Genomic DNA, 25,754 nt, shown 5'->3' on the forward strand with positions numbered 1-25,754 from the left:
GTTCTCAAGTGCCGCCCTCCTTATACACTGGGGAGCTGTTGTAAATTGTTGTAAATTGTTCATCGCTGGAGCAGAAACGCCACTCAACGGCACCTCCAGCAATTTGGAAGCGCACCAGCAGCCTGGAGAGAAGATAGATAGATAGATAGATAGATAGATAGATAGATAGATAGATAGATAGATAGATAGATAGACGGACCGACATGTATGGAGTTTGATTACACTGGAAAAGGAAAAATAAACTAACATAGAAAAGTACTGTTCTTCCAACAATATGCACAAATTTGTTGTTAGCGCTTGCCTCTATTATGTTCTTTGTGAGTGTGTTACAGTACCAGTGGTTGGCTAGGTGTGGTGTTTGACGTACTCAAAAGCTGTGCTGAAGAAGATTTAAGCCTGTTTTATCAGCATTACAGCTATGGTAGAAATAGACTTTATTTTATGAATAGCAATTGTCCTACTCTTATGTGGGAGTGTGTTTGTATTAGCATGTCCAACCATAAACCCTTCCTTAAATTTCCCTTTATACTATCCATTATCTAGTAATTATTTTCCATTTTCTCACCACGCCTCATTGTCTTTCCTACATTTCCTACAATATTCTATACCTTCATGCACAGAGATCTCTGCCACTGGGTTGTTAAAGAAAGTTGGAAATTAATGGAGGGATTGTAGATTTCTTTTATGAGTCGTGAATTGGCAAAAGTTGAAGGTTCATCTGAGCTCTCTCTTAACATATGCACACATTGACATACATTTCTTGCATATATAATAGCTCACACCAAACTTGACAGTACTAATCACACAAAACCAAACACCAACGAAATAAACACACACAATCAGGAAATATTTTTTCAGTTTCAATTGATGGCCTTCCCAGACCCTCACAAAAGGGCTACCCCGATAAACAAAGCAATGTAACAGAACATAATATTACACAAATATGAAGTTCATATGTAGAGGTTTCGATGGTGCCCACTCAAGCAAGCTAACGATCCATCGGTCAAAGTTGACAACACGGTTCCTGGCACTATCAGAGCTGGCTCATAAGCGCATCACACAGTAAGGTCATGATGAAGCAATAGGATTTATACATCATTTACCACGGATTTAACTGTTGTTAGTAGGCAGCCCCAACTCCAATGCTAGTTAGATTTTTCTGAAGTTGTGCTTCTAAGGCTCTTTTGCGTGTGCTGTCTCATGTGGCCCTTACCTAAGGGCACAATCCCCTGACCTCAGGTTGATGTTCGTGCCAACCCACATTGTCTTCATATTTGGGTCCTTTATGTATGGCTTCCCTTATGTAGAAGAATCAATAGGAAATAAATATTATTAGATGATGGAAACAATGAACCAAAATATGATATTGGTGGTCTTACGGAACCAGCAGTATTTTGCCAATACCATATTCTGACTTGGTCATCACATCCTAAGTATTATTAAACATGTCAATAAATACTTATTCAGATTAAGCCCAGATGATAAATGTGCCATGCTTTTCAATTATGGGATAAACACCTTGTTTTCTTTACAGTAGGTCATACTTCACACTACGTCTTTTGTGAAATATTAAAGGCCCTATTTTAGAGAATAGCAGTAGACACCATATTTCCTATGCTCTTTGTTTGGAAATCCAAGACTCCTCACTCCTGGGTCAGGGTAGCCACCGCACCGATGCCTTGGGATTATGATGGGCAATTGAACGCTTCCATCAGCCAACCAACCCCCATCACAGCGATCCAGTCGCGCAAACATCCAGGCAGCATACAACTGTCCAACCCTGGCAATCTCCGCCCCTTGAGCGCTGCAACGATGCACAGCTTCTTTAAAGCTCATTGGCCCCATGACAAAGTAAACATATCCTGTAAAAAATGAGACAAAGGCAGATAATATTAATTTGTGATTGAACAATACTCTCTCTACCTTTGTTTGTGTCTGAGGTTCAATATAGTGGTATTGTGCATTACTAGCTGCATGCAATGTTTCCTATTGCTCTGGAAGAATTTCGGATTTAATCAGCAATATCATACATGTCAGAAACAAGGAATAATTTTGGGCTTTTGTTAAAAAAAGAAAAATAAGAAGGTATTCAAGTATCAGGAGACAGCACATGACTGTAAGATTGTAAGAAATTGGTTTGTTAGCTGATGAAGGTGGAAGCTCCACTCTGGTGTAGCCACAAGCCTTGTTAGGGTGAACCGAAAAAAATCACTGAACTAACCTGTGCTTAACCGTCTTGTGGTTTGATACAAAAGCAGTCAGGCTTAACTTAGAGACAATGAGTAAAGTATTGATGCAGCACACAAACAGTAATAAAGTGGAATTACAACACAAAAAACTCCCAAAACAATTTAAAAAAAAGAGAGTAAATGTTAATAAATCAAATCCTACCATATCAACAAAATTCCAATCCGTAGAACCTGAGAATGTAATTTTAAAATTGCACCTAAAAGTACAAAGCGCCACTTGTGGACATCTGCTCACAATGGTCACAAGTTAATGCTGAAATTAAATTAAAATATTTTTTTATAGCGCAACTATTGTGTAAAGGCCCTTACCCCGACAGAGGTCAGGCAATGGAGATAGTGTGATATAATGACAGAAGTCCTAATAAGGGAAAAAGGTAAGAGCTATTAATTAAAAAGCCACGTTTTCAGGGCTTTCCTAAAAACCCTAAGATCTGCATGGTTTTTTAAATAAAAAGGGAGGGAGTTCCATTTCCTGGCAGTAAATGAAGCTTCTACCTCCCCAATGAGCTCTTTCGATCTTGGGAACAATTACATTTAATGCTAAGCAGGACCGCAAAGTTCTGGAAGGCCGGTAGCAAATACATTTCTCTTTCAGATATTTTGGGCCGTGGCCGAACAACACCTTAAATTGCAATGCTAAATTCCTTGAATTCAACGCGCTTACGAATAGGTAACCAATGAAGCAGAGCCAGGGCTTGAGAGCCCAAGTGTAACTTTGGAATCTTAAGTAGCAAGCATGCTGAAGAATTCTGCAAGGCTTGTAGTTTGTTGATACATCCTTGTTGTAAATTAACATATAGTGCATTATAATAGTCAAGTTTTGAAAGCACTAAGGTGGTAACCACCAGTTTCTGCATATCTTGTGGGATGAATGGACAAATCTTCCTCAGGATTTTTAGCACAAAAAAGCTGAGGAAGTTACTTTGTTGATATTTTTGTTAAAGGATCATTTGTCTTCAAAGAAGATGCCCAGATTTTTAACTGAGGAAAATGGCAAAGACAGAGCACCAAGTTCCTGAGGCCACCAGGAAGGGAACCAAAAGGGAGGATTGTTGCCTAACAAAAGAACTTCAGTTTTGCTGGAATATAATTTTAAGCAGTTGTTGGACATCCAGTTGCTAATTTCCTGCATGCAGCTATAAAATCTGCTTGCTGTATCTTCTGGATTACCAGCTACAGAAACTGTTATCTAGGTGTCATCTGCATAACTGACCACTGAGAATCCAAGCTTTTTAATGAGCGTGGCCATGGGGGTAACATAAAGATTAAAAAGCGTAGGGCTCAGTGAAGAGCCCTGAGGGACCCCACATGAAAGTGAAAAAGTAGAGGAAGAGAAATCGTCCAGAGCCACAAATTGCTGTCTAGCTGAGAGAAAGGATTTTAAAATAGCCAAAGCAGAAATCCTGATGCCTAAGGAATAGAGCCAGCCAATCAATTTGGCATAATTGACCGTATCAAAAGCAGCCGAGAGATCCAGCAGGATCAAGGCTGCCGTTGATCCTGATTCCAAAGTAGTCTGCAGATCTTCTGAAGCCACTATCAGAGCTGACTCTGTGCTATGCTTGGCCCTGAAGCCAAATTCAAATTGTGAATGGTCCAACAAGTGATTAGATTCAAGAGCTTTTACCAGTTCCTTATTAAGTGTCTTCTCGATGATCTTGGCAGGAAAGCAAAGGGTGGATATTGGCCAATAATTATTAGTGTCTAACGGGGGCAATTTTTTTCTTGTAAAGGAAGAATAGATGCTACTTTCCATTCCTTCGGAAAGTAGCTTCATCTCGTTGTAGATAATCGTCAGTTGGTTGGCTAAAACATTGGATGCCAACTGCACAATCTTGGAAGGGCAGGGGTACAACAGAGAGCCTGATTTTTATTGACAGTAAAAGTTCAAGGACATAATCAGCTGACAGGATTGAAAAAGAAGACAAAATTACTTAATCTGAACTGATATTACCCCTCATGTGTTGAGAGTCAGAGGGGTCTTCTTGTTTTCACTCCGGATTATATGATCCAGACAATGAAGGGGCCGGCGTTCTTTTTGTAGTGAAGGCATTATAGATGTCTTCCACCTTAGTCACAAAAAATCACACAGAGATTGTCTACTATTGGTCCTTTTTGGATACTTCAATATTAGATCATTGTTTACAGGAGAAACAACTCCTTAGTTGAATTTTTCACCATTTTTTTTAAGTGTAAAATATGCTGATTGTTCTCCATAAATTAAGGCTTTATATTCACCAATTTTCAGTATGTTGTGTTCTTTTCCCCTGCTATCATTATTACGCCTGCATTTCCGTTCCTTTTTCCTACAAGCCTGCTTACATTCTCTTAATTCTTGCTACGTCACCAGATTCAAGCTAGTCTGGCTGGTTAAGGGTGGCACCCTGAAACCAGTCCCAGGATGCTTGTTTCTGGTGCAGGGAGGACCTGGCCTGTCAGTTCAGGCTGGACTGTTCCCATGGGGAACAGGGTCAAGACTGATTTGCATATGGCTGGGTCCAAACTGGAATGACATGGCAAGCAAAAAAACTGATGGATTAAACCCAGATCTGTGACTGGGGGTGAATGTTTGATTTGTTCTGCATTCTGTCCATCATCTGTTGTTTTTACATTTACATTTTATGTCATTTTATATAATCTATTTTTCCTTTCAGCATAATTTAGCTAAAACACCCAAGCAATTTGGTTATGCACTGCCACATAATTCCAGGGGTTCTGACAATCTGGAGATCACATTAAAAACATACCCATGCTAAATGTAACATTATTGTGTGTATGTTTTGTGATATATTGCAACACTCCACGTAATTCATAATACTCTCATTTGCATATAATTGTTTTTTTGCAATTGCTGATATTTTTTGTCAACATGCCTTTCAGTGCAGAGGTGAAGCAAAATGCGTCAAATTTGTCCCTCAGCTTGTCTTTTGTGCCGTAGGTACGAATTCCAGGTAGAATGTTTCCGCCACAGGGCTCTCGGGGAACGATTATGGGGTAATGAACTGTCCCATCCAGGAGCCAGCCAGCATTGCACCACTCCAGTCCTTCTGTCCAAGCTGAAAGAACAAAGTAGCACAGCAAAGAGACATTTTTTAGGTCCCTGAGGTACAGTGATCACCACCATTTAAAGACAATTCTGAAATCAGATTCAACACGAAATTAATGAAGGGTACTGAATGGTATTTTGGACAGTTTAGGAAACACTACATATGATCAGGAGGATATCTTGGTTACTGCCATCCCCCATGGTCTCTGATTGTTTCCAACCCAGAAGAAAAATAAACCAAGAAATCAGTGTAGCGAATCGGTGTCCAAGGCCATACAAGGATCTAGTTAACTCTTCAGACATAACACATACTCAATTTACCATCTAGCAATACAGTTCACATTCTCTACGACAGGACTGCAAGAATATCAATGGCAGCCACATGTGGCCACTGTGCCTTTGTGACACATCTGGATCCAAAAAGCCGTGCCCATCGCGAAAAAGACACCTTAACTTTTTCTTTGAGCTTTCACAGGAAGAACTGTGATGAATACCACCATGTACCAGGTGCAAGTATGAACACAATACATCATAGGTCAAAGGCTGATGAGTATATTTTGCTGTTGTACCTTTTTGGAAAGTGATTCATGATGGTGTTCCTAAATCATGCCCTTCTGGATAATACAAAAGATGAGGCACCTTGAGACAACCACCAAGATGGAGTGTGAAACTGGCAAAGCCTTTCACTCAGTAAGACTTGTACATTGCAAAATTATCTCTAGATATTCTTTTTGGTCCAGGACTTGGGAGCTCTGCATCTTTGGTAAGTCAGTTGATTTAAATAGACATGAATGCAGCAGTTTCTCATAGAGGCTAGTTAGACTGTGGTATTCATTAAGATTTTAAAGACTCCCTGTAGTTTGAGTCTCAGACATATTGGGCCTCATTACGAGTATGGCAGTCTTACGACTCCACACTCGCAGTAGTGGTCTGGACCACCGTCTATGCGGCGGTCCAACCGCCACATAACAACCCTGGCGGCCCGACTGTCAGGGAACTGCCAGGATTTTGGATCCCGGAGGTGGCAGAGATCTTAATCCACCAGGGCAGCGCTGGCAGCGCTGTGGATTACAAACTCATTTTCCATCAGCCTTTTCCTGTTGGTGGCACCGCCATAAAAATGCTGGCTGAGAACAGGTGCAGGGGGCCCGCTGCCCAGCACCATCGCAATGTTCACAGTGAACATTGCGATGGTGCTGGTGCATCCTGCTGGCTTTACACTTCCGCCGGCTCGATTACGAGCCAGAGCCAGTGCTGTAGCCTGTTTTCCGCTAGGCTGGCAGGCGGAAACCTAGGTTTCCGCCCGACAGCCTAGTGGGAAACTCTTAATGGGTCCGGCGGGGAGGTACCCAGTGAAGCGGCAACCTCCCCGTCAGAGGTCTGACAGACAGTGAAAACCGTCCGTCGAAATCCTAATGAGGCCCATTGTCTCTACAGAGTTTAAATCAGACAGAAAATGTAATTAACAGTAATGAGCAACCTGGAATAAGAACTTGGGAGTCTAATTTAGATCCTGATGGACCGTCAGGCCAAGGAAGTAAATTACTACTTTGCCATGATGGAGGTACCATCCACCATATTTATTGATGACCATCAAGTAGCCAGTCATTCCTTAAAACATAGCCAGGATCCGCCATCATGGCTGTTGCTGTCAATGCCTTTTACAATTTGGTGCAAGGCTTCGTCAACATGTCCATCCCGAAGCTAGGTTTTCTTTTGGGAAACCAAGAAGATAATGCCCCCTTCACCGCAGGAGTCATCTTCCTTGGCGAGGGGGGAGCGTTTTATTTTTTTGCTGTCTCTTAATGGGTGACACATTAAAAAATGTCTAAATGTTCACCCATCCTGAGGATGAGCGATTGGACATATGACCAATTCTCCATCGGAACAACAGAGTAGTTAATGCCCTGGCCAAACTATGGTCTGGCCTCATTTAAATTGGGTGGCCAGACCACTATTTTGGAGGGGAGGGAACACTGTTGCTGTTGCAATAGATTTCCCTCTCCACCAATATATAGATTACGCCCTTGGTCTCAAGGGCAGCTGGCTTCGGTAAGTCATCCCTGGAGAGGACTGCCATGACAGCAAGGCGACTGAGGGCTTTTAAGTAATAAAAAGTTGTAGAAGATACATGGGGAAAAATGAAAAGCAAAAGTCCTTTATTTCATCTGGTGCAAACCTTTAAATCCGTAGGTGGCTCCTTCTGGGCATTGATAGGATGAAACTATATGGAACAGAAGCTACAAAGAGTTGAATACTCCATGGTATAACCCAGTACTTTCAGGCCTTTTTGTCTAAAACTATTTTAAGGGCCTCAACCTTTCCTATGGTCTTTTCCACATGTTCCAGACAGCCATTTCCTTGCGTAAAGCCACATCTGTAATTGGGATGTTTTTGTTTTACACCTAAGAAATATATAGTACAGATCAATGGATTCCTCTCTCTACCTTCGACCAGTAATGTAAGGGATTTAGGGTTCTATGTAAAGTCAGACCATTGCATATCACAGTATACCTTCAAAACCATTTTACATCCAGTTAAGACAATAGGCCATGAGTTCTAAGAGAATAGTTGGTATTGCGTAGGCTAAATATCTCTGCTAGGCTACATGAACAGCAATTTGCTAAATTGGCAAAGAAACTTTCAGCTCCCAAAAGCCCTTCCATCTCTAAAGGAGTTAATTTTGTGGAGGTCGGCATACAATTCCGAAACTTTAAAACCAAAAAGTGATGGCCAAAAAAATGTGAAATGTTTTTTGGTGCTTTTTTTCTTTGCTGCATGTCCACTATCCTTTTAACTTTGCGTTTTTTGCATCTCATCTGTAATAAGCTCTCCCTGCATTTTGGTTGCAAAAAATAGTCTGTCTGTGAAAAGGTAATTGGCAGAAAGCAATAAAATAGACTCAGTCTCTGAATATGTATTGTAAGTTTACCTTTGTAAAGTTGTGAGTACGTTGCCAGCCTGGCATCCTGTTCCTGGCAGGCCAAACGGGCCTCATAATAGTTGAGTTGATAGCGACCCTGGCTTGGCTGATATGGGAACACAACACCTTGTTTTATAGGTAATAAAACAAATAGAAACATGTTAGATGCAGGGTCTGCATAACGTTGCATCCTAGAATTCACTGGAGACCACTTCTCAAACGTTAGGCAAACATTTTAATACATTCTTAAAGATGTGGCAATGTCTTCTTGTTTTTGTTTGTTCCTACTGCTTCCATGTTTGTTTGATGATCAGTGAAGGGAGAAGCCATTATTTCCACACAGTGGACTAACTTTCCTAGTATCGCTGGGAGAGTTATTTTTTAAGATGTGAGTTAAGTACTGTTAGGTCTCAGTAGGTCGTTTGTCCTCTGACATGAGATTAGATCCTTCAATTATGTCTATCCTTGTGAACTGTGAGTAAAAGAGTGAGTGTTTGGGCGAGTGAGTGAAGTGTTTGGGCGAGTGAGTGAATGTGTGAAAATATGAGTGAGTGGGGGAGTGATTCATGTGTGAGTGAGTGAGTGTGTCTGTGATTGAATGTGCAAGTGAACAGATAAATGTGAGGGAATGTGTGATTGAGTAAGCAAGTGAGTGAGTAAGTGAGCAGATGAGTGTCTGAGTAAGTGAATGTGTGAATGAGTGAACGGGTAAGTGAGTGACTTAGTTAGAAAGTAAGTGCATGAGTAAGTGAATTTGTGATTGAGTGAACTTGACCAGACCAATTGAAAGTTGTACATGTTGCCATAAATGCCAACTGCTTGAGATGTAGAAAGCAATTCCCTATGGAATGATTATCCAGAATTGATACAGCTATGTATAGAATAATGCACAGTCAAACTTAATTTGAGAGGTTGGCGCTAGGTGTGCTTGTAGACTGAGCTGCACAAAAACAATCAACCAACCAAAGGAGGGGGATTAATGAAATAAAAACAGATTATTTTTTGTGATTATTAGCAGATGCTACACTCCAGAAAACACCTTCAGACGAACATTGTAGTGATCAAAATGAAGGTATTACAATTTACTCAATTTTGCAGAAGGGAAGTTCCAGGCATGGACCAATGAATTGATGGATAACCGAATGTATGAATGTATGAAAAAGCTGACCTATTTGTACAGAATTATACTAACCAACCAATGTGCCAATAGACCAGTTTGTAATGTTCTAATGGCTTGCCACCCCAACACGAGTCCAGAGATTTCGGTCTCAAGCTTTGATACATGATATACTGATTCGACATTTGGAGAGTATGTCTACAACACACCCCATCTAAATACGGAATCGGTATCGAGTCACAAGACTATTTTAGGAGTTGTTAAATTTTACCAGTGCTTAATATGGGTTAAGTACACAGGAAGTAACGGTTCTGTAGTCACAAATAAAAATTCCGACCATTTGAGTCCATAAACAAATTTAGTCTATAGGGCCCCATAGCTCTACTTTTCCACGAACAGACCAACAACGTTTAGATTGACAATAAAACAATGCTGTATCCAAATGTATTCAATACAATCATACTGTATCTAGATGAATTCAATATGTATTCAATACAGAGATACTGTATTCAAATGTATTCAGTATGTATTCAATATAGTGATCTTGTATCCAAATGTATTCAATATGTATTCAATATAGCGCTTCTGCAGCCAAATGTATTAAATATGGATTCAATACAACAATACTGTATTGAAATGCATTCAGTAATTATTCAAAATAGCGATACTGTATCCAAATGTATTCAATATGTATTCAATACAGAGATACTGTATCCAGATGTATTCAATACAGCGATACTGTATCCAAATGTATTCAATACATATTCAGTACAGCGATACTGCATCCAAATGGATTCAATATGGCAATGCTGTATCCAAATGTATTACATATGTATTCAATACAACAATACTATATCCAAATGTATTCAATATGTACTCAATATAGCGATACCGGGTCCAAATGTATTCAATATATATTCATTATAGCGATACCGTATCCAAATATATTAAATATGTATTCAATACAACAATACTGAATCCAAATCTGGGCCAAGCCTCAGATGCTCTACTTGGAGATTTAATGGAATGAATAGATTTGTCTGCATGACATTAATGACCCACCTTTCTATGAGTTTGATTTGCCTTCTGTCATTAATTTATTATTGTATTTGTCTCAGAGAAATGATGAGGGCATTGTATTAAGACTTTAAGCTTAGAAAAGGAGAAATATTGACTTCAACAGCTTCTGATTAATTTGAAGGTAACCTAATGCCCAAAATATAGGTTATCCCTATCTGGTAAATTCAATTTAAATGTAGAAAAATATAATTTCCCATTGTATGTCATTGTTTTGTGATCAAAATATCAGCATTAAAAAATATGGCATTTGGAATAATGACTACCACTATATAATTAAAGTACTTAAAATGAAGGATAAATGTACTATTCATAGCTTCACAACTATCTGTCTTGGCTATATAGATGGATGATGGTCACCAGTATACCACCCTTTGCACCTTTAATTTAGGGCAATAGCAGCAAGTTTGATTTGTTTTATTCACTCTGGTACAAAATGTAAACATAGGAAAGACAATTAAAATACACGAAAAGCAAATGAAAACAAGTTAAATTATAAATATCTAAAGCACAAATGTTTGTTTTTGCAGAAAATCAAAACTGGTAAGGTGAGTGATTTGGCACGTATTAACTAATACAGACTGCAGTATAACTAGTTTCAACGTATCCCTCCATGTGCGGTAAAAAAAATCAAGTTCTAGTTCCCTACCTTCATTTAACAAATCACTTCATTCTGAGATTGCTGCAGTTAAATTAATTCGATTAACACACTTGGAAACAATTGTTTTTCAGGAGAAGCCCAGTGCTGGGTGTAGGTTATTCAGTGTACACTGTGTTCTGACAAACCTAACATTTTTTATTACTAGTGACTTGCTAGTGAAATTCACTTCAGTGCTCTTGCATTTGATTATACGAGCGAGATCAGGGATAGAGTGGGCATGTATCTTGCATTGTATTGGTACTTAGGTAGTCATTCTAAAGGGAGCAAAGACAGAAGAAGAATTAAGGGCCATATGTACAAACACATTTTCCCATAGACACAGAATGGGTAAAACCCTTTGCTACATCTGGCCCTAAGTATTACATGTCCCAGTAGAAACTATTTGGACAGGAAAGCGCAGGGTACCATGAGCAGCAGGAGCTAGAGTGGCAGAGGTTGCCTCTCCTGGCCAGACCTCACTGGAATATCAGTGTGGGAGCAGTGCTCATCTATTTGCCTGATGGGGGTTATAGTGGGAGGTGAGTGGGAGGTGTAGGAGGTGTGGCTGCCCACGAAGCCACTGTGACCAAGGTCCCCCACATCCCTTGTACTGACATCAAGTGGTGTTTTGTGGGCATCCCCATTCCCATCATCTGCTGAGCCACAGATATAAAGAGTATCTGAATCAACTCCCACTATGGAGGAATGACCACAATTGTAAGGTTACCTTATGCTAAATGTAATGAGTCCTTTTCTCCAACAACTGTCTCTTTACAGCTCATTTGTCACTTAATGGCTGAAACTGGTTAGTTACAATTGGCAAGGATACCCAATCTTATGCCTAAATTGTGGTGCCTCCCAAAACAACATTTTCTGCATGGATGTGAAAAGTGTGGTACTGAGTAACACATGATGATGGTGTCAAAGTTCACCTCCCTCCTCTTGGGCATGAAGGAGTGGGGATGCTGATGGTGCTAAATACTGTTACTTGCAGCTGCTGGAAGTGGAATTTCTCTCATCATGTTCCTTTATCAAGTCACCACTCCTTAGTGTGATCAAGACACACCACTCCTGTGGGTGTACATACAGCCCATAGACTATGTTTATCTTTTCTTGAACTATGTAATTAATTGTCATCCAAACTTCAACTTGCACCTTGTGTATTTTCTTCCACACTTTGTGTACGTGGTGTTCTTATAAAAAAATTACACTTGGGATGGAGACCTGCCCCGCTTTGTCAATGCTCTGAAAGCTGATACATCACCCTACCTGGCTATTTATTCTTCTGCTACCTTAACAGTGTTCAGGACCAACTTGAATCCTATTGTGATGCTTAGGAGTAATTTACACATTTTGTGGAATAGATTATTGGAGTAGTGTTGCTGGTGTTCTTGGTGTCCCAATTGTTTGGGCATGGTTTTGGATTGAGGGACAAGATTGACAATGACTTCTCCAGAGATGTATGTGCAGCTAGGGACACACTTGCTTACATGAAACATCTTACAGTCAAAGGTAACAAATCTCTTAATGATAAGATGGATGCACTCAGGAACAGTCTTATTATTTTCCTGTCTACGATGGGGACAGAACCTTAGAATTGTAGTGGACGGTGTATTGATAGGAAGAATATGTAACTGGAGAAGCAAAGCCCTAAGTGAGACTGTTGTCATGGTTGTTCACCATCAGAATACGTTGAGGGATATGGAAGCCTTAAAATGAAGAAGTAATGTTTGGTTACTGGGTCTTTCAGAGTGGAGAGAAAGTTGTCAGATGGAACCATTTATCACTGGACTTCAAATCACTGTTTATTCTCGAAGGGATGGAGGGGGGACACTTGGTGATGGTGATTACACACCACTCACCTAGTTTCAAACAATCTCAAACAAAGACATTTTTATACTCCAAAGCTGATGGTTGGCGTGGTTAAATACACAGAGCCCTTTCAGTAGTTCTTGATTCAAATGGGACACCATGTGTAATACTGCCCCCACTTTCATGATTGATATTGACTGGTGGAGGGTGCCTTGGCCACCTGGTTTTTCGTGACCACATGCATTATTTTGTTTGCTATTATCAATTTCCACTGTAGTGCAGGTTCCCTCTTCACATAGTGTGGATCTCTGGTGATATCAATAGAGTGAGTGCACCAGTGGTAAATTCACTGCTAAATTATGCACAGTAATTATTTTCCTGATCGTGTCTGGGTATGTTCTACGATTCAGGGTTTTGCTAGGTTTACTTGCCTTAGTTGCAGTAGTTTACTATTGGACAGACGAACCACCTTTAATGTTTTGTCCTGAAAAGTCAATTGATGGCAGGGAGTTCTTTCCTACAGGACAGCTATCCAGTAGGATAGTACATATTTCGAATATCAATGGTCTGAACCATGATCATCCTGACTTTTTAAATTCCTCACCAGCATCATAGGCGGACCCAAGTTACAAGTTCTGAAAGTGCAGAGCTATAGGTTATAATAAACAATTACTACTGATCGGTCTCCTAAACAAACATATGATAATTGTAAGTATAAACTGAAGACAGAGTTTTGCAAGTCTGGGAGGAATTTGGCCTAGCTCCAAACAAGGAGGGGCCAGAAATACATTTAGAAATTGACTGTGTGAATGGGAAGGTGGTGACTAACACAGAGTAGGCCAAGAGTGAATTTTGTGACTATTATTAATCATCTCTTTGAGATTATGCCCTGGAGGACACCACTCTTATCAGTACATTAATGACAGAATATGACTTGACTATTTTCGGCCCTCGAGAGGCCATTGAGGGAGCCATCATGGACCCTGACAATAAGGTAGTGCTGCCTGCCTACAATACTGCTTAAGATCCCTGCATAAGATGGTTGTCTAAGATTAATAGAAGTACATTGAGTACTTAAGTTGGTTGATATCTATATATTTTAGTGGCAAGAGCTTTGGTACCATAGTTCACAAAGAAGTGGGAGAAAAGAGAGATCATCTGTATTGAAGAATGTAATGTATGTAGTAACGAGAGGGTGTGAAAATAAACAGTATTGCCTGAAACTTCTTGTATCCTACACCTACTGTACAATAAAGAGCAATGATTTTTCTACACAATAAGCATTAAGAACATCTGGCTTTACCCTCTAAGCGTAGTGTTAAGGTTAAGCTCTCATCATCCAGTCCATTTACCAGTTGACACCGATATCTTCCCTCGTCTTCTAGGGTCACATTAGTTATGACCATGGAAGCATCATGCCTGTGGCCACGGCGGAGGTATGACCGCTTCGATATCTGGTTGTAGTTTCTATGGTGGTGGCCATTGGTTATGAGGATGATGTCCTCTAGTGGATCTGCATGGTTGATCTTGGTCCACTTCACCCTGTAGCTCTTGGGACGCGTTCGAAGCACGCAGGGAAGAGTAACATTGTCTCCTCGCTTGGTGTGGATCACTTCATGAATAGGGTCAAGTAAATATCGAAATCCGGGTATATCAGCTGGCCAGGGAAATAAAAAAAAGATGCATTTAGGTTTAGGGTCTGCAACAGTGTTGCAAAAGCTGGAAAATGCAAAGTTGCGGTAAAGGTAAATTCCAGCTAGTATTGTCAGGGCAAACTTTCAGTCATGTCTATAGTTCTCATGTAAATGAAAGGCAAGGATTTCGATCCCCAACCGCAGCTTAATGGAACTGAACCTAAACGTGATATAGGAATCCAACCACATCAACATGGTACCAAGCCTGGTCCATTCTAATTTAAATGCAGGTCCTGAGGAAGATGTATTGTTCTGAAAGAAGAGGTGAAGGAGGCGGATGTCAAAGAGTGGTACGAAGAGAATGGGAGCTGAAGAACTGCTTGTATCACCAAATATTAATTGTGAATAAATGTGTCTTATTCCAGAATATTTCATATTAGGTCACATCTAAGTCACACATAAGGCACACTGTTGCCAGAAAATCCTTTGAGAAGCGGCCCACATCTATATACAAGGGACATACCCTGAAAAAAGGGGGTTATTACTTACAGTCTTGGCAGGAAATAGAAGAATCTAAGTCACATCAACATAGAATATGGAAGCAGATTTTGAATTCTACCAGTTTCCCTGATACATCTCAACATTGAATTAGGTCTACAGACTGAAGAAAGGGCACAGGCCTGTAGGCGTTTGTTAGGGGGAAGATTTTTGAGTCTGAAGAACAATGTGTTCAGGTAGATAGTGTCATGTTGCAGTACTCTTTGGCGCTGACACAGGGTATCTATTATGGTTTGGAGTGTACAGTAGGAACACTCACATACAGAAAAGTATCAATGATGTTTTCACCTGTGAATTTGTCTCTGATTTCTTAGCTATCGAACTTCATTATTCCAGCCGTGATTGAGGAGGTAAGAGCTGCTTTCACACAGCACATTAATGTTTATTGCTATAGCTAACTTGCACCCTGATATGACCTTGGTTAATGCTGAACAAAGTCTTATTTATTATTACCAGGTTCACTAATCAATTGTACTAGGTGAAACAGAAACAATATGGTTCAGTTCTAAAGAATGTACTTTGTGTTTCACAGTTGTAAAAATATGATTTTGTTTTCTTCCAGAGAGAGAGAGAAAGAGACAGTGAGAGGGAGAAAAAGAGAGCAATAGAGAGGGAGTATCTGGGTGTGCCCACTCATGGGGTTGTGTTCCACTCTTACGGGCCAGTTTAGAGTGTGGTGGAGGAAGCATTCTGGTGCAATGCCAACGGAAAACCCGCTCCGCCAAACTCTAAGTCCACATGACAAATTGTGAGTCTGGTGGACAGCTAGATGTACACACACTGAGGAAAATTTCAATTTCAGTGTAAACCTTCACCAACAGCCTGCAGGATTAGGGACATTCAGAGGAAGCACTTAAGACAGGCCATCCTTTTTAGGGTAGACAGCATTTAATTTTCTTTGTCCTGTACTTTACGGCCAGCAGAGAAAACTACGATGATGTGGGGTCATTAGTCTTTTATTTTCTTTATTTTTCCAAATCAAACTGTTACATAGGGGATTTGTTTTTTGAAAAAAAAAACTTTGGAGATGTTGGATGTCCTGCCCTTATGTTTAATGAAGCCATCCATCAAACCTTTCCAACATTGACAGGAGCTTCCATGACAGCTGTGCCTGCTAATGTCAAAGTTGTGCTCCATTTTCCAGATGCTGTAAAAGCAGGATAGTCAACCACCTTGTCTTTCTCAGCCAGCCCATGGCTAAAACAGACCCATAGTTATTATTTTACCAAAGAATGCCAGTATGTTCTGAGGCTTTGTGCCTCGTGCATTGAGAATCACTAAAAGATCTTCTCCCTTAAGTGCTGCTGAGCATCTACCACAACTATGTAAGAATATCTGCTCATTGCCTTATTTTGATCTCTTTCCAGTTACAGACATATCATTTGCCATGGGGTACACAAACTACCATTTATTGTAGTAGTAGTCTGTTGTTCTTTGCTTTGTTCTTTCCAATTCCCCTCCCATTATTTATTGTATTGTATATGTGTTGTCTGCTTAATTTAGTGTTCTACATGCATTACCGAGTACCTGTCTAGAATTCAGGGCCTGATTTTCTATATCCTGCTTCAGTCTTCAGGTTTAGTCCTGTCCTTCTCCTTGCATGTTTTAGATACTGCCCTGTATATGCTAAACCGCTTATCCAGAATTCACTTATCCCTTGGAAGAGTTCAAGCTTTGGTTATTTAGGCCATGGGATCAGCAGTGGCCAGATACTTACAAAATTGACTAGTCTCCTTTTTCATTTTTTGCAAGTGTGAAGCACACTTGTTTCATTTTGTGTTTTAGTTATTTTGGGTATTCTACTATATTGATAGGCCTAGGTGAAAAGAATTACAAGGGTGTAATTCGCATAATGTTGAGAATGTTGCTGTACTGGACGTACAGTTCCGAAAATGTATGCAATTATGCACTGTAGCATAATTACACAGAATTCATGGCTAAATCTTTCAGTGAAGGTGCCCTATGTGGTAAAATGATTAAATGTGTTGTTTTATTGATATTTTATTGGGTTACAATTGGGGATGCAGGGGGTTGTAATGTAGTGCTGAACCACTTTTACTGCCGTGGACATTCCTCTATGAGTAGGCTTAATCTTCCACCTTTTAACTTTTCCAAATTACTGTGCCATGCATATTTGATTCTGTATAATATGTTCAAAGTTTTTTGCTGTAGTATTTAGAGATTATGTTAAGACTCACTTCCTCCTCATTGTTCAATTTCTTTTGGAAAGTCTTTCATTTAATTGTTGATTCAAACTAATGTTAGAATAACCCCTTTAAAAATGTGGCAGATAGGAAGAGATCCATTTGTAACATCATTGGGTCATTAATGAAGCAAAGGTTGAGGAAGTTACCTTGTACAGATGTCTCAGCCTCCTTTTTGAGTCAAATCTTGATTGGAAATCCCATCTGAACACTATTAAAGCATGCACACTTCCCTGTGTTTTGGGGTTACGCAAGTTTAAGCAAGCTTATGGAGGCTGTGATATGACCCAGTTTAAAAACTTTTTAAGGAGGTATTGCAAACAAAAGTTCTTTATGGCACGGAGATCTTTTGCTTAAGTGGATATTATGATTGGAACAAGTTGAAAGGTAAATGCTTTAAAAGATTGCTAGGCCTTCCTCAATCATCCATGGTTCTAGCAATAAGGTTAGAACTCAAACTTGTGTCTTGGTATCATGATTCTATAAAACTCTGCCTAAGATTTTGGAATAGGCTACTGATGGGTGGTGAGGTTACATTTTCTCATTTCTGTAAAAATTAGCTCTTAAATAGTGCTATCTTGTGGGCTGTGAGTGTTAGAAAGCTTTTGAAGAAATTATGTATCTTGCTTTCTCTACACTCTCCCACAGTAGGATTGCCTTTAAAAATGTCACAGATGGATTTAAATATGAACGTTTAATTTTTATCTAAAGATGATAATTATAGGTATTTGGGTACAAATACATCAGTTACCCATTAATTGGAATTATTGAGTAGTGAGAATGTATATTCATATATTACAGATTTACCTGGTCCAGTCTTGCAAAACAATATATTGAAATATAGATGGGGCATGAATGCGTATAGTATGACATAAAATTACCCAATATGACTCTTAGATTTGGTGGATAGTGCAAATGTGACATAAATATAAAATGGACTAGCGTGCATGTTTTATTGGATTGTTGGTTTTATATTGGAGAAAGACATACATTTTTAAAGCCTGTTTTGATCAAATATGATATTTACACATGTTATGTAGCCTTAAGGTTTTTCTGTGTTATGCATTTACTTGATGTAATAATTGCAGCTGAGAAATTTTTACAAGCAATTGGAAAGGGAAATGGGGGACTAATATATTTTATGATCTTAATGATTTATCTTACCATAAGTTTATAAATTCAAGTATTTTGTACTTTTAATGTTGTGATATAGGTTCTTGCTTATGGTTTATTTATGAAATAGTTTAATGCACTATAGTCCCAATAAACGTATTTATTACTACATTTGTAGACATTGATAATTTTGAATAATAGAATATCAAAAGAGGTTGAAATCATTAATTGACGCTCTTTTCTTAAATAATATTTGCCTGATTTTAACGTTTTTGTCTACAGATCATTATTTATTGAATAAAATGTGTTACATCTGTTTTGGCTGTGTCTTCATTCTTTAGAGCCGGATGTGGGCAGTCCATTATGTCATACAATTAGGTGCTTTATTCATATTGCCATTGACCTGATTTACCAAGTCAAAGCCCCAAAATAGTTTGTGGATCAATACCAGTAACCCATCCCACTGTCTGCTGTGCACCTTTGTGATTTCTCATGTGTCTACATGTTTTTTTAAAACAACAATAGCTTCCAAACCTTTATAGATGTCTTATCAGTTCAGTGTTAGAACCCATTTGTAAAATAACATTTTCATCTTAGTTTGGACATCAATGGCTAAGTACAGCTAGGAATTATTTTACTCCAGTAGTTTATGTTCTTTGTGGATCTGTTTTCAAACCCTGACATGCAAAATGCTTTCTGTGGTTTTGTGGCAGCAGCAGGAAGACACCCAACTAACTAGAGGTAGGTGGCGAGAAGTAGTGGAAAATATTCCTGTAGCAGAAAAATGTGCTAAATCTATGATGTAGCGTAGTGTGTACAATTGTAAAGCTAATATGTTTACTTGTAACGCTCACATTTACATAAGAAAGATATATACCAGATGTTTATTACTATCCAACTCAGTGATATGAATTATGTTGACCCTGGAATGAAATAAAGATGAGTGGATTTCTACTGAAGGGTTCAAACCAGTGACCATGGGGTTAGCCACGTCCCTGCCACCAATGAATTAGTTTATTCTGTGTACCTGTTCACCATCTGCAAACCAGTTTTTGACATTATTGTGCACCATTTTGAACTTAACAAATGTACCTAAAAATGCAGAGGTCTGTAGTGGGTGTTATTTAAACTGATTATTTCTGGTTTCAACATTTTCTAACTAGGTTGATCAAAATCTTATGATTCTTACTGATGCAAACTGGTTCTTATTGCAAAATACAAGCCCTGCTTTATAGGTATAGTGCACAGGGCAAGGGCCTTTGAATTCTCAGTAAGGCAGCAGGCCTGTTCTTTAAATTGGGTGAACTGGATTTACATGGCATAAGGGCATGACTAAATGACCATCCTTTCACCCCTGGGACAATCTATGGACATATTATTTCTAATGTGTACTATATAGTAAACATGAAAATTCACATAAAAACATCAGTTGGTGGGAAATGATTAAAATTCATAACCTAGAAAACAAGAATTTCCAAATTATGGTTAGCCTAGCAACCATACCACATACTCCAGAATGCACTGCTCATGACTTCCCAGATAATTTCATAGATGGAATCAAAAATGCTATCATAGATAAAACTACAGGTAAAATCATATATCGAATCATCAAGGTCTACATCAATTATGTCACATATATAGCCTCATATTTTGAAATGGGTGGAGAAGAAATGCTGCAGTTCACTCACTTCATTGTACTGCTTGTGGCTGTTACTGCCAAAAACTTATTGCAGAGAAATTCTACTTTTAAAAGTACTGATACTGGAGCTCAGATTTTTCACCCAAGTAAAAATGAGTCTCTAAATATTCAGCTATAAACTAATAAACTCTGTTTTTTAACTTTAAAAAACATGGCCTAATTTAACATCTCATTAAAGTTATCTCATCATCACAATCTGGGTATTTTAATAGATCTTTTAAAGTTGTTATAGTGCTTCTTAGAAACTTGCACCCAAAGAGGAAATTTCAGTGTGTAAATGTTAGCAAATAATGTCACAAAATGTCTTCCCATCGGACAAACACAGAAGGCAATACTAGAAGGAGGTTACACAAAACTGGATCATGAGCCAACTTTTAAAACAACATGTTTTGTTGTTTACATAGTTAATAAGGATGCAGGTGAGGTGATAATTAAGGAACTATGTGTGCCACTTTATGTAAGAGAGAAATTATATCATATTTTATTGAAGTCATTTGTGACATTGCTGATATCATAGATGATGTTATCAGTGATCTCATCAGTAACATTTGTGATATTTGTAAGAAAATTGTCAATTTAGTTAGCATGTGTTAATTAAATTCAATTGCTTGGGAATTTTCCTGCCCAAACAATTTTGCAAGAAAATGTTTGCTCTAGAAATGGGGGGTTGCAAGTATTCATCACCATAATTCTTTAAAATACCTTGTACACTTTATAACTGTCCTCAAGCCTGCAAAAGCATAAAAAGGTTTGCTTGGTTTACAGAGGAAAAACTTTGCAACTTTTGCTGCCTACGGTGTTTTGTGGTTTTAAAGGTAACAGGACAGTCCCTTCAACCAAATATTGTCCAGGGACTGTTTATGTTGTGTATAGTATACGTTAGATTGCAATTTGAGAAGCCATTTAGAATGTTCCTTTAAGAATGTTTTCTGTGAGACTGTTCACTGGTACTCAGTGTTTTCTGTGCATTTTCCTGAAATGAGGGCCTAGGGCCAAGCTTTCAGCCAACCCCCCTTTCCACCACATATACTGTCTTTGTGATCAGTTCTTACAGAATGGCATTTTGCCATGGCTTGTTCTTTTCATCATGTTTTGGATTGTGGTCTTAAGCATATATTTATCACATTAATAGGATACATTTTGGTCCCCCACGGGTAATAGAATGATTAGAATGTACATATTATCACTCATGGGTTCATGCATTTGATCCTTGTACTCACAGGATTTAAAATTTAGAAGATGCTTTCTAGAAACTCATATGCAAATTGAGACTTTATGTGTATAAATATATGGCATAAGATCACTTTCCATCACATAAACACAGATGTTTGAAACAGGAAGGAGGTTACAAAAATTTGATCATGGTCCTACTTTTTGAATCATGAAGTGTATTGTTGAAATAATTCACCATTGTATACAAACTTATGTTTAAAGAATTAACAGGAGAATAGTTTAGAGGAACATCCAATACTGATGCTTCTATGTGCACTATATAAAGATGCTAAAACTCTCCTTTTAGAAACAATAGTATCAGGACTGAAATAAAATTTGAGGCACTTGCAAAGAATGTGGACTACCATTTACAAAAAGTCTCATTGGAATCAAGACGTATTTTGAAAGAAACATCATATTTTTGACTAGATTGGAGATAACAACATGTGGTGAATTAAATGTTTGTTTTTATGCGATGCTAATGGTAATATACCACATGAGAGCAAAGAACCATCACAGTGAATCTGTTTTTCTATTGAGAATATTATTTTTGTTGGACTTGAGACATGTGCTTTTGTACCACAATTGCTTTAAATGTTAAGGGGCTCATTATCTTAAAAAAGGTGGAACAGAGATGGGACGTATTACTGCACCATGATACAAAAATATATTTATGCAAACATCTAAATGAAGATCAAACTGAACCACTCAGTTTGAAAAATTAAAAAATAAATATCAGCTATACTCATACTGTTACCTATAAACTACAGCTCAGAAACAATATGAGACATGCATTTGTAATGGAATCATTGGGGGAGAAGTCATAAGAATGGCAGACTGTGCATTACGTATGTAAATCAAAAATATTATTATATAATAAAAATCCTGACAAATACCAAAAGTGAAGTGAGTGACACTGTATCATCGATGGTTTGCAGTTAATCTGTTCAATAAGATTGTCTTAGTGAAGAGCAAAAATTCTTAAGGAAGTATACATGTGAAAAGTAAACTTGGAGAGTCCCTTCATAATTCCATCAATTATTTGTTTTACATTTTCTGTGATCACAACTGTGTATATCTGTAGTGTTTTTTTAAGGGTGATGTTCAGGTTAGTCAAGCAGTGCCAAGGTTGTTAGCTGTCCTTCAGAAGTGTGTCACTAACCATACATAACTCATAATTTATTTTTTACAGCTATGCATATTTTATGAAGGGTAGAAAGTTTGTGAAATGTAATAATATATGAGAAAACACTAGAAGCAGATCTTAAAGGTGAAAATGTACTTCCAGCAGAAGACTTAACTGTCATAAACTTTATTGTGTAGGGAATTTTCTTTGCAGGTCCATATTTCCTCAGAATATGTATTTCCATTTACGCTCCTCCGCGACACTTGAGATCTTCTTCTACCCGGCAGATTCATATACCCCGCATCAATAGATCATGGGGAGGAAACTATTTCAGTATTAAGGCTGCCCGTCTCTGGAATGCCCTACCTCCTGAGCTCCGTCATGAATCTTCTGAATCTCTTTTTAGGAAGAAGTTGAAAACCATTCTCTTCAGTCGCTAACCTGTCTTTCCTGCTTTCCTTAAACTCTTCCCTGTACCTTCGGCGCTGGGATGCCATAGGGTACCTACGCGCTCTAGAAATGCATAAAACTAAACTAAACTAAACTTATAAAGAGAGTGAGCAGGATTTGCTTCTTTCTGTTACTGAGCTGTACAGTTTGAAAATAAAGATACTAAGGGTCCGATTATGACTGATGTGGGGGAGGTCAGGAGAACGCTGCAAAGCCGGCGGCCTCCTGACCGCCGTACCACGACATCCCTGCGGGGCTGGCGGTGCGGTCAGTGCAGCCAGCAATGGTCCCAGCTGTCAGAGCGTGCCAGCACAAATGGCGGCCGCACTGACTGCTCAGCCAGCAAGTTGGGCGCACTGTCTGCCATGACCCATGTTGCGCATGGCAGACAGTGCGCCAACCGACAATGCCGGCAGGGGGCCAGAACAATGCCATGGTCATTGGCATTTTGGTCCTGGGGCCCCTCTAGTTGCCTTTTCCCTGCCTTTCCGCCAACCTTTTCATAGTGGTGTCCCCGCCATGAAAAGATTGTCGGAAAAGCAGGTTAATATACAGACGGCAGGGGGGTGCCACTGCCAGCTCCGCCAACACCGCCGCAGCAATGCCAGCTCTGATGCGGATGGTGCCTGCGGTCTTGTGGTGGTCCAACCGCCAACATCCTAATCTGGCGGTCGGACCGCCAAGGACGCAGCATCCAGCCAGCTAACACTGGTACATCGGGCCCTAACTCAGAGAAATCTTGAGTTAATTAATTCACTTTACACGTGCAGTCACAGCACAGAAGAGGTGCACTTAGCCATGAAAACCCATCATGGTACAGCCCCTGGGGTGTTGAAAAGCGTTTGCATTTTTAGTACTCTTTCCATATACAACATCTTTCATACACTGACTTATGATATACAGGACCAAGTTTGGCCTGTGAAAGATTTTAGTTATTCATGCACAAAAATCAAGAATTTTATGCTACTTGAAATTCTGTAAATTGTTTGGCACACTACGTTGTACCATTTTTTTTTAGCAGGAGATTGGTTTGAATAGGAAATATCTTGCAGAAGACAGCTTATCCTCCAACCAGTCCATCCATGTGACTATTGAGCTTGAAATAACCCATTCTTTCTATTTGTATGGAAGATTCAATGGATATTTGCAAAACAAGATGTTCATATTTAACTTATGCCTAACAAACACTTAACTCAATTTGACAAACTAACCCTGGGACCAATCAAGAAAGAGCCAGCTGGATACTGCTTTTAACACTTTCATAGGCACAGAAGACTCCTGGCAAAAGATGCCTTTATGCTGACTATGAGCTAATAAAGAACACACAGCTGAAAAGTTGAAATTAAAGTTGTTACTGACCTTGATAGTTTTTTTCCAAGTGGTAAATATGGGAATCTCTGGGAGGAAATGAAAGGCAGAGAGACAGCAGGAGAGCCAGCCTTTTCATCCTAAGCCTAAAGGTAAGAAACTTGCCTGAAAAAGAAAAAGAAACAAGGAATGTTTTGCCCTGTAGGTTTTTGTCGTATGTTTAATAGTGAATGGCACCAACATTTGTTGACCAAGGAGAAGGTGTTCAGCATAACCCTCACACGGATGGCCCTCACTTAGGAACTCATTAGGAGTGTGGCAGTATTGTGGGTGGTAGTACCCACATTCAATAAATACCAATTGCCATGAGATGGTCTATTCACCCGGTGCATTATTAGCTCCCCATTCCGAGTTCCACACCTTGAAATCAACAATGACCCAGTAATAACAAATATTTCCACTGTTTTGATAAAACAAATATAACATGTGGTATTTTCCACAAAAAATTTGTCAGGTGCTAGCTTGCAGAATTTGATTTTGGAAAATGAGTGGTATTACAACAAAGTTCTAATCCTGATTCAGACATATTTATGTGAGAATTACGATTGCCCTCAACCCCCCTCTCCCCCCTCCCCCTGTAGAATGAGGGACACCTAGGAAATTTACAGTAATACGATGAATCGGTAATAGCAATCCCAGTATTAGTGATATTATCACCTTGGCTGAAATTGGGGAACAACAAGCATAAACAGTGTTTCTGTGTCTTTTTTTACATTTAACGGTGCAGACGTACCACTAGCTTTGTACTGGGCTAATGAGCACAACTTTCCTGTGCTATTATGTAGTATTACTGTATTAGAAATTCGGCAAAACAGTATCATAGCAAGAGCAAGCTGTACAAACTTATTCATTTTGCAAAGTGATAATACCACTTTGAACAGCACAATTCATATTAAGTCTGCTAAAACATTAGAGTGCACAGTTATCAAACTATTAGCAAACTGCTGATGACCCCTGGTTAACTTTATAATTGGGGTCAGTAAACAGTGATACAAGTACTCTAAACAATTGAGAAGTACGAGTAACATTTGCCATGCCAGGGGGGCGCCAGCGAGCCCGGCAGCAAGATGGCCACCTTCTAGCGAGTCCCTGCCAGTGGATTCATTAATCAGCCAATCATCCACAGTGGTAAGATTCTGCACAGCACCACATATACATACAACTACAGCGCCTTCACTTCTGCGACGGTGGAGCCCATTATCTCGCTCGCTCGGGTGGTGAGATCCGACACCAGCTGGCTTGCGGACAATGGCAGGAATGTCACTGATGTGGCGTGGGGGCTGACATCCTTGCGGCGGCCTTGATGCTGCCCTGGTGAGTTAGATTTCTTAACAGCCTCCCCGTGTGGTGATTGGGGTCAGTGGTGGCCCCGGTGGAGGCTGTCGGACCTGGCCTTTGTGTGGCTAGGCCTGCTGCCAGATCTTAGGCCAAACTCCTGCAGTCACTGTGGTGAGGAGCTCACCAGTGGCAAAAGTGAACATGCAGCCAGGTGGGCCCAGGAGTACCTGATTGCAACACCCTGCCCT

At 39.4% G+C, this 25,754-nt stretch overlaps 1 protein-coding gene across 1 annotated transcript; it reads right to left on the reverse strand.

Moving 5' to 3' along the window:
- Nucleotides 1–855: 855 nt before the first annotated feature.
- HAPLN2 (hyaluronan and proteoglycan link protein 2) lies at nucleotides 856–24,328 on the reverse strand. Its single transcript, XM_069216851.1, has 5 exons — nucleotides 24,220–24,328; nucleotides 14,168–14,521; nucleotides 8,228–8,344; nucleotides 5,123–5,305; nucleotides 856–1,862 (listed from the first exon to the last, which is right to left on the reverse strand). Exons 1-5 carry the CDS (start codon nucleotides 24,305–24,307, stop codon nucleotides 1,579–1,581), a joined length of 1,026 nt encoding a protein of 341 aa, XP_069072952.1. The 5' UTR covers nucleotides 24,308–24,328; the 3' UTR covers nucleotides 856–1,578.
- Between the last annotated feature and the right edge of the window lie 1,426 nt (nucleotides 24,329–25,754).

This window comes from Pleurodeles waltl, chromosome 12, assembly GCF_031143425.1.
Source record: "Pleurodeles waltl isolate 20211129_DDA chromosome 12, aPleWal1.hap1.20221129, whole genome shotgun sequence".
Lineage (NCBI taxonomy): Eukaryota > Metazoa > Chordata > Amphibia > Caudata > Salamandridae > Pleurodeles > Pleurodeles waltl.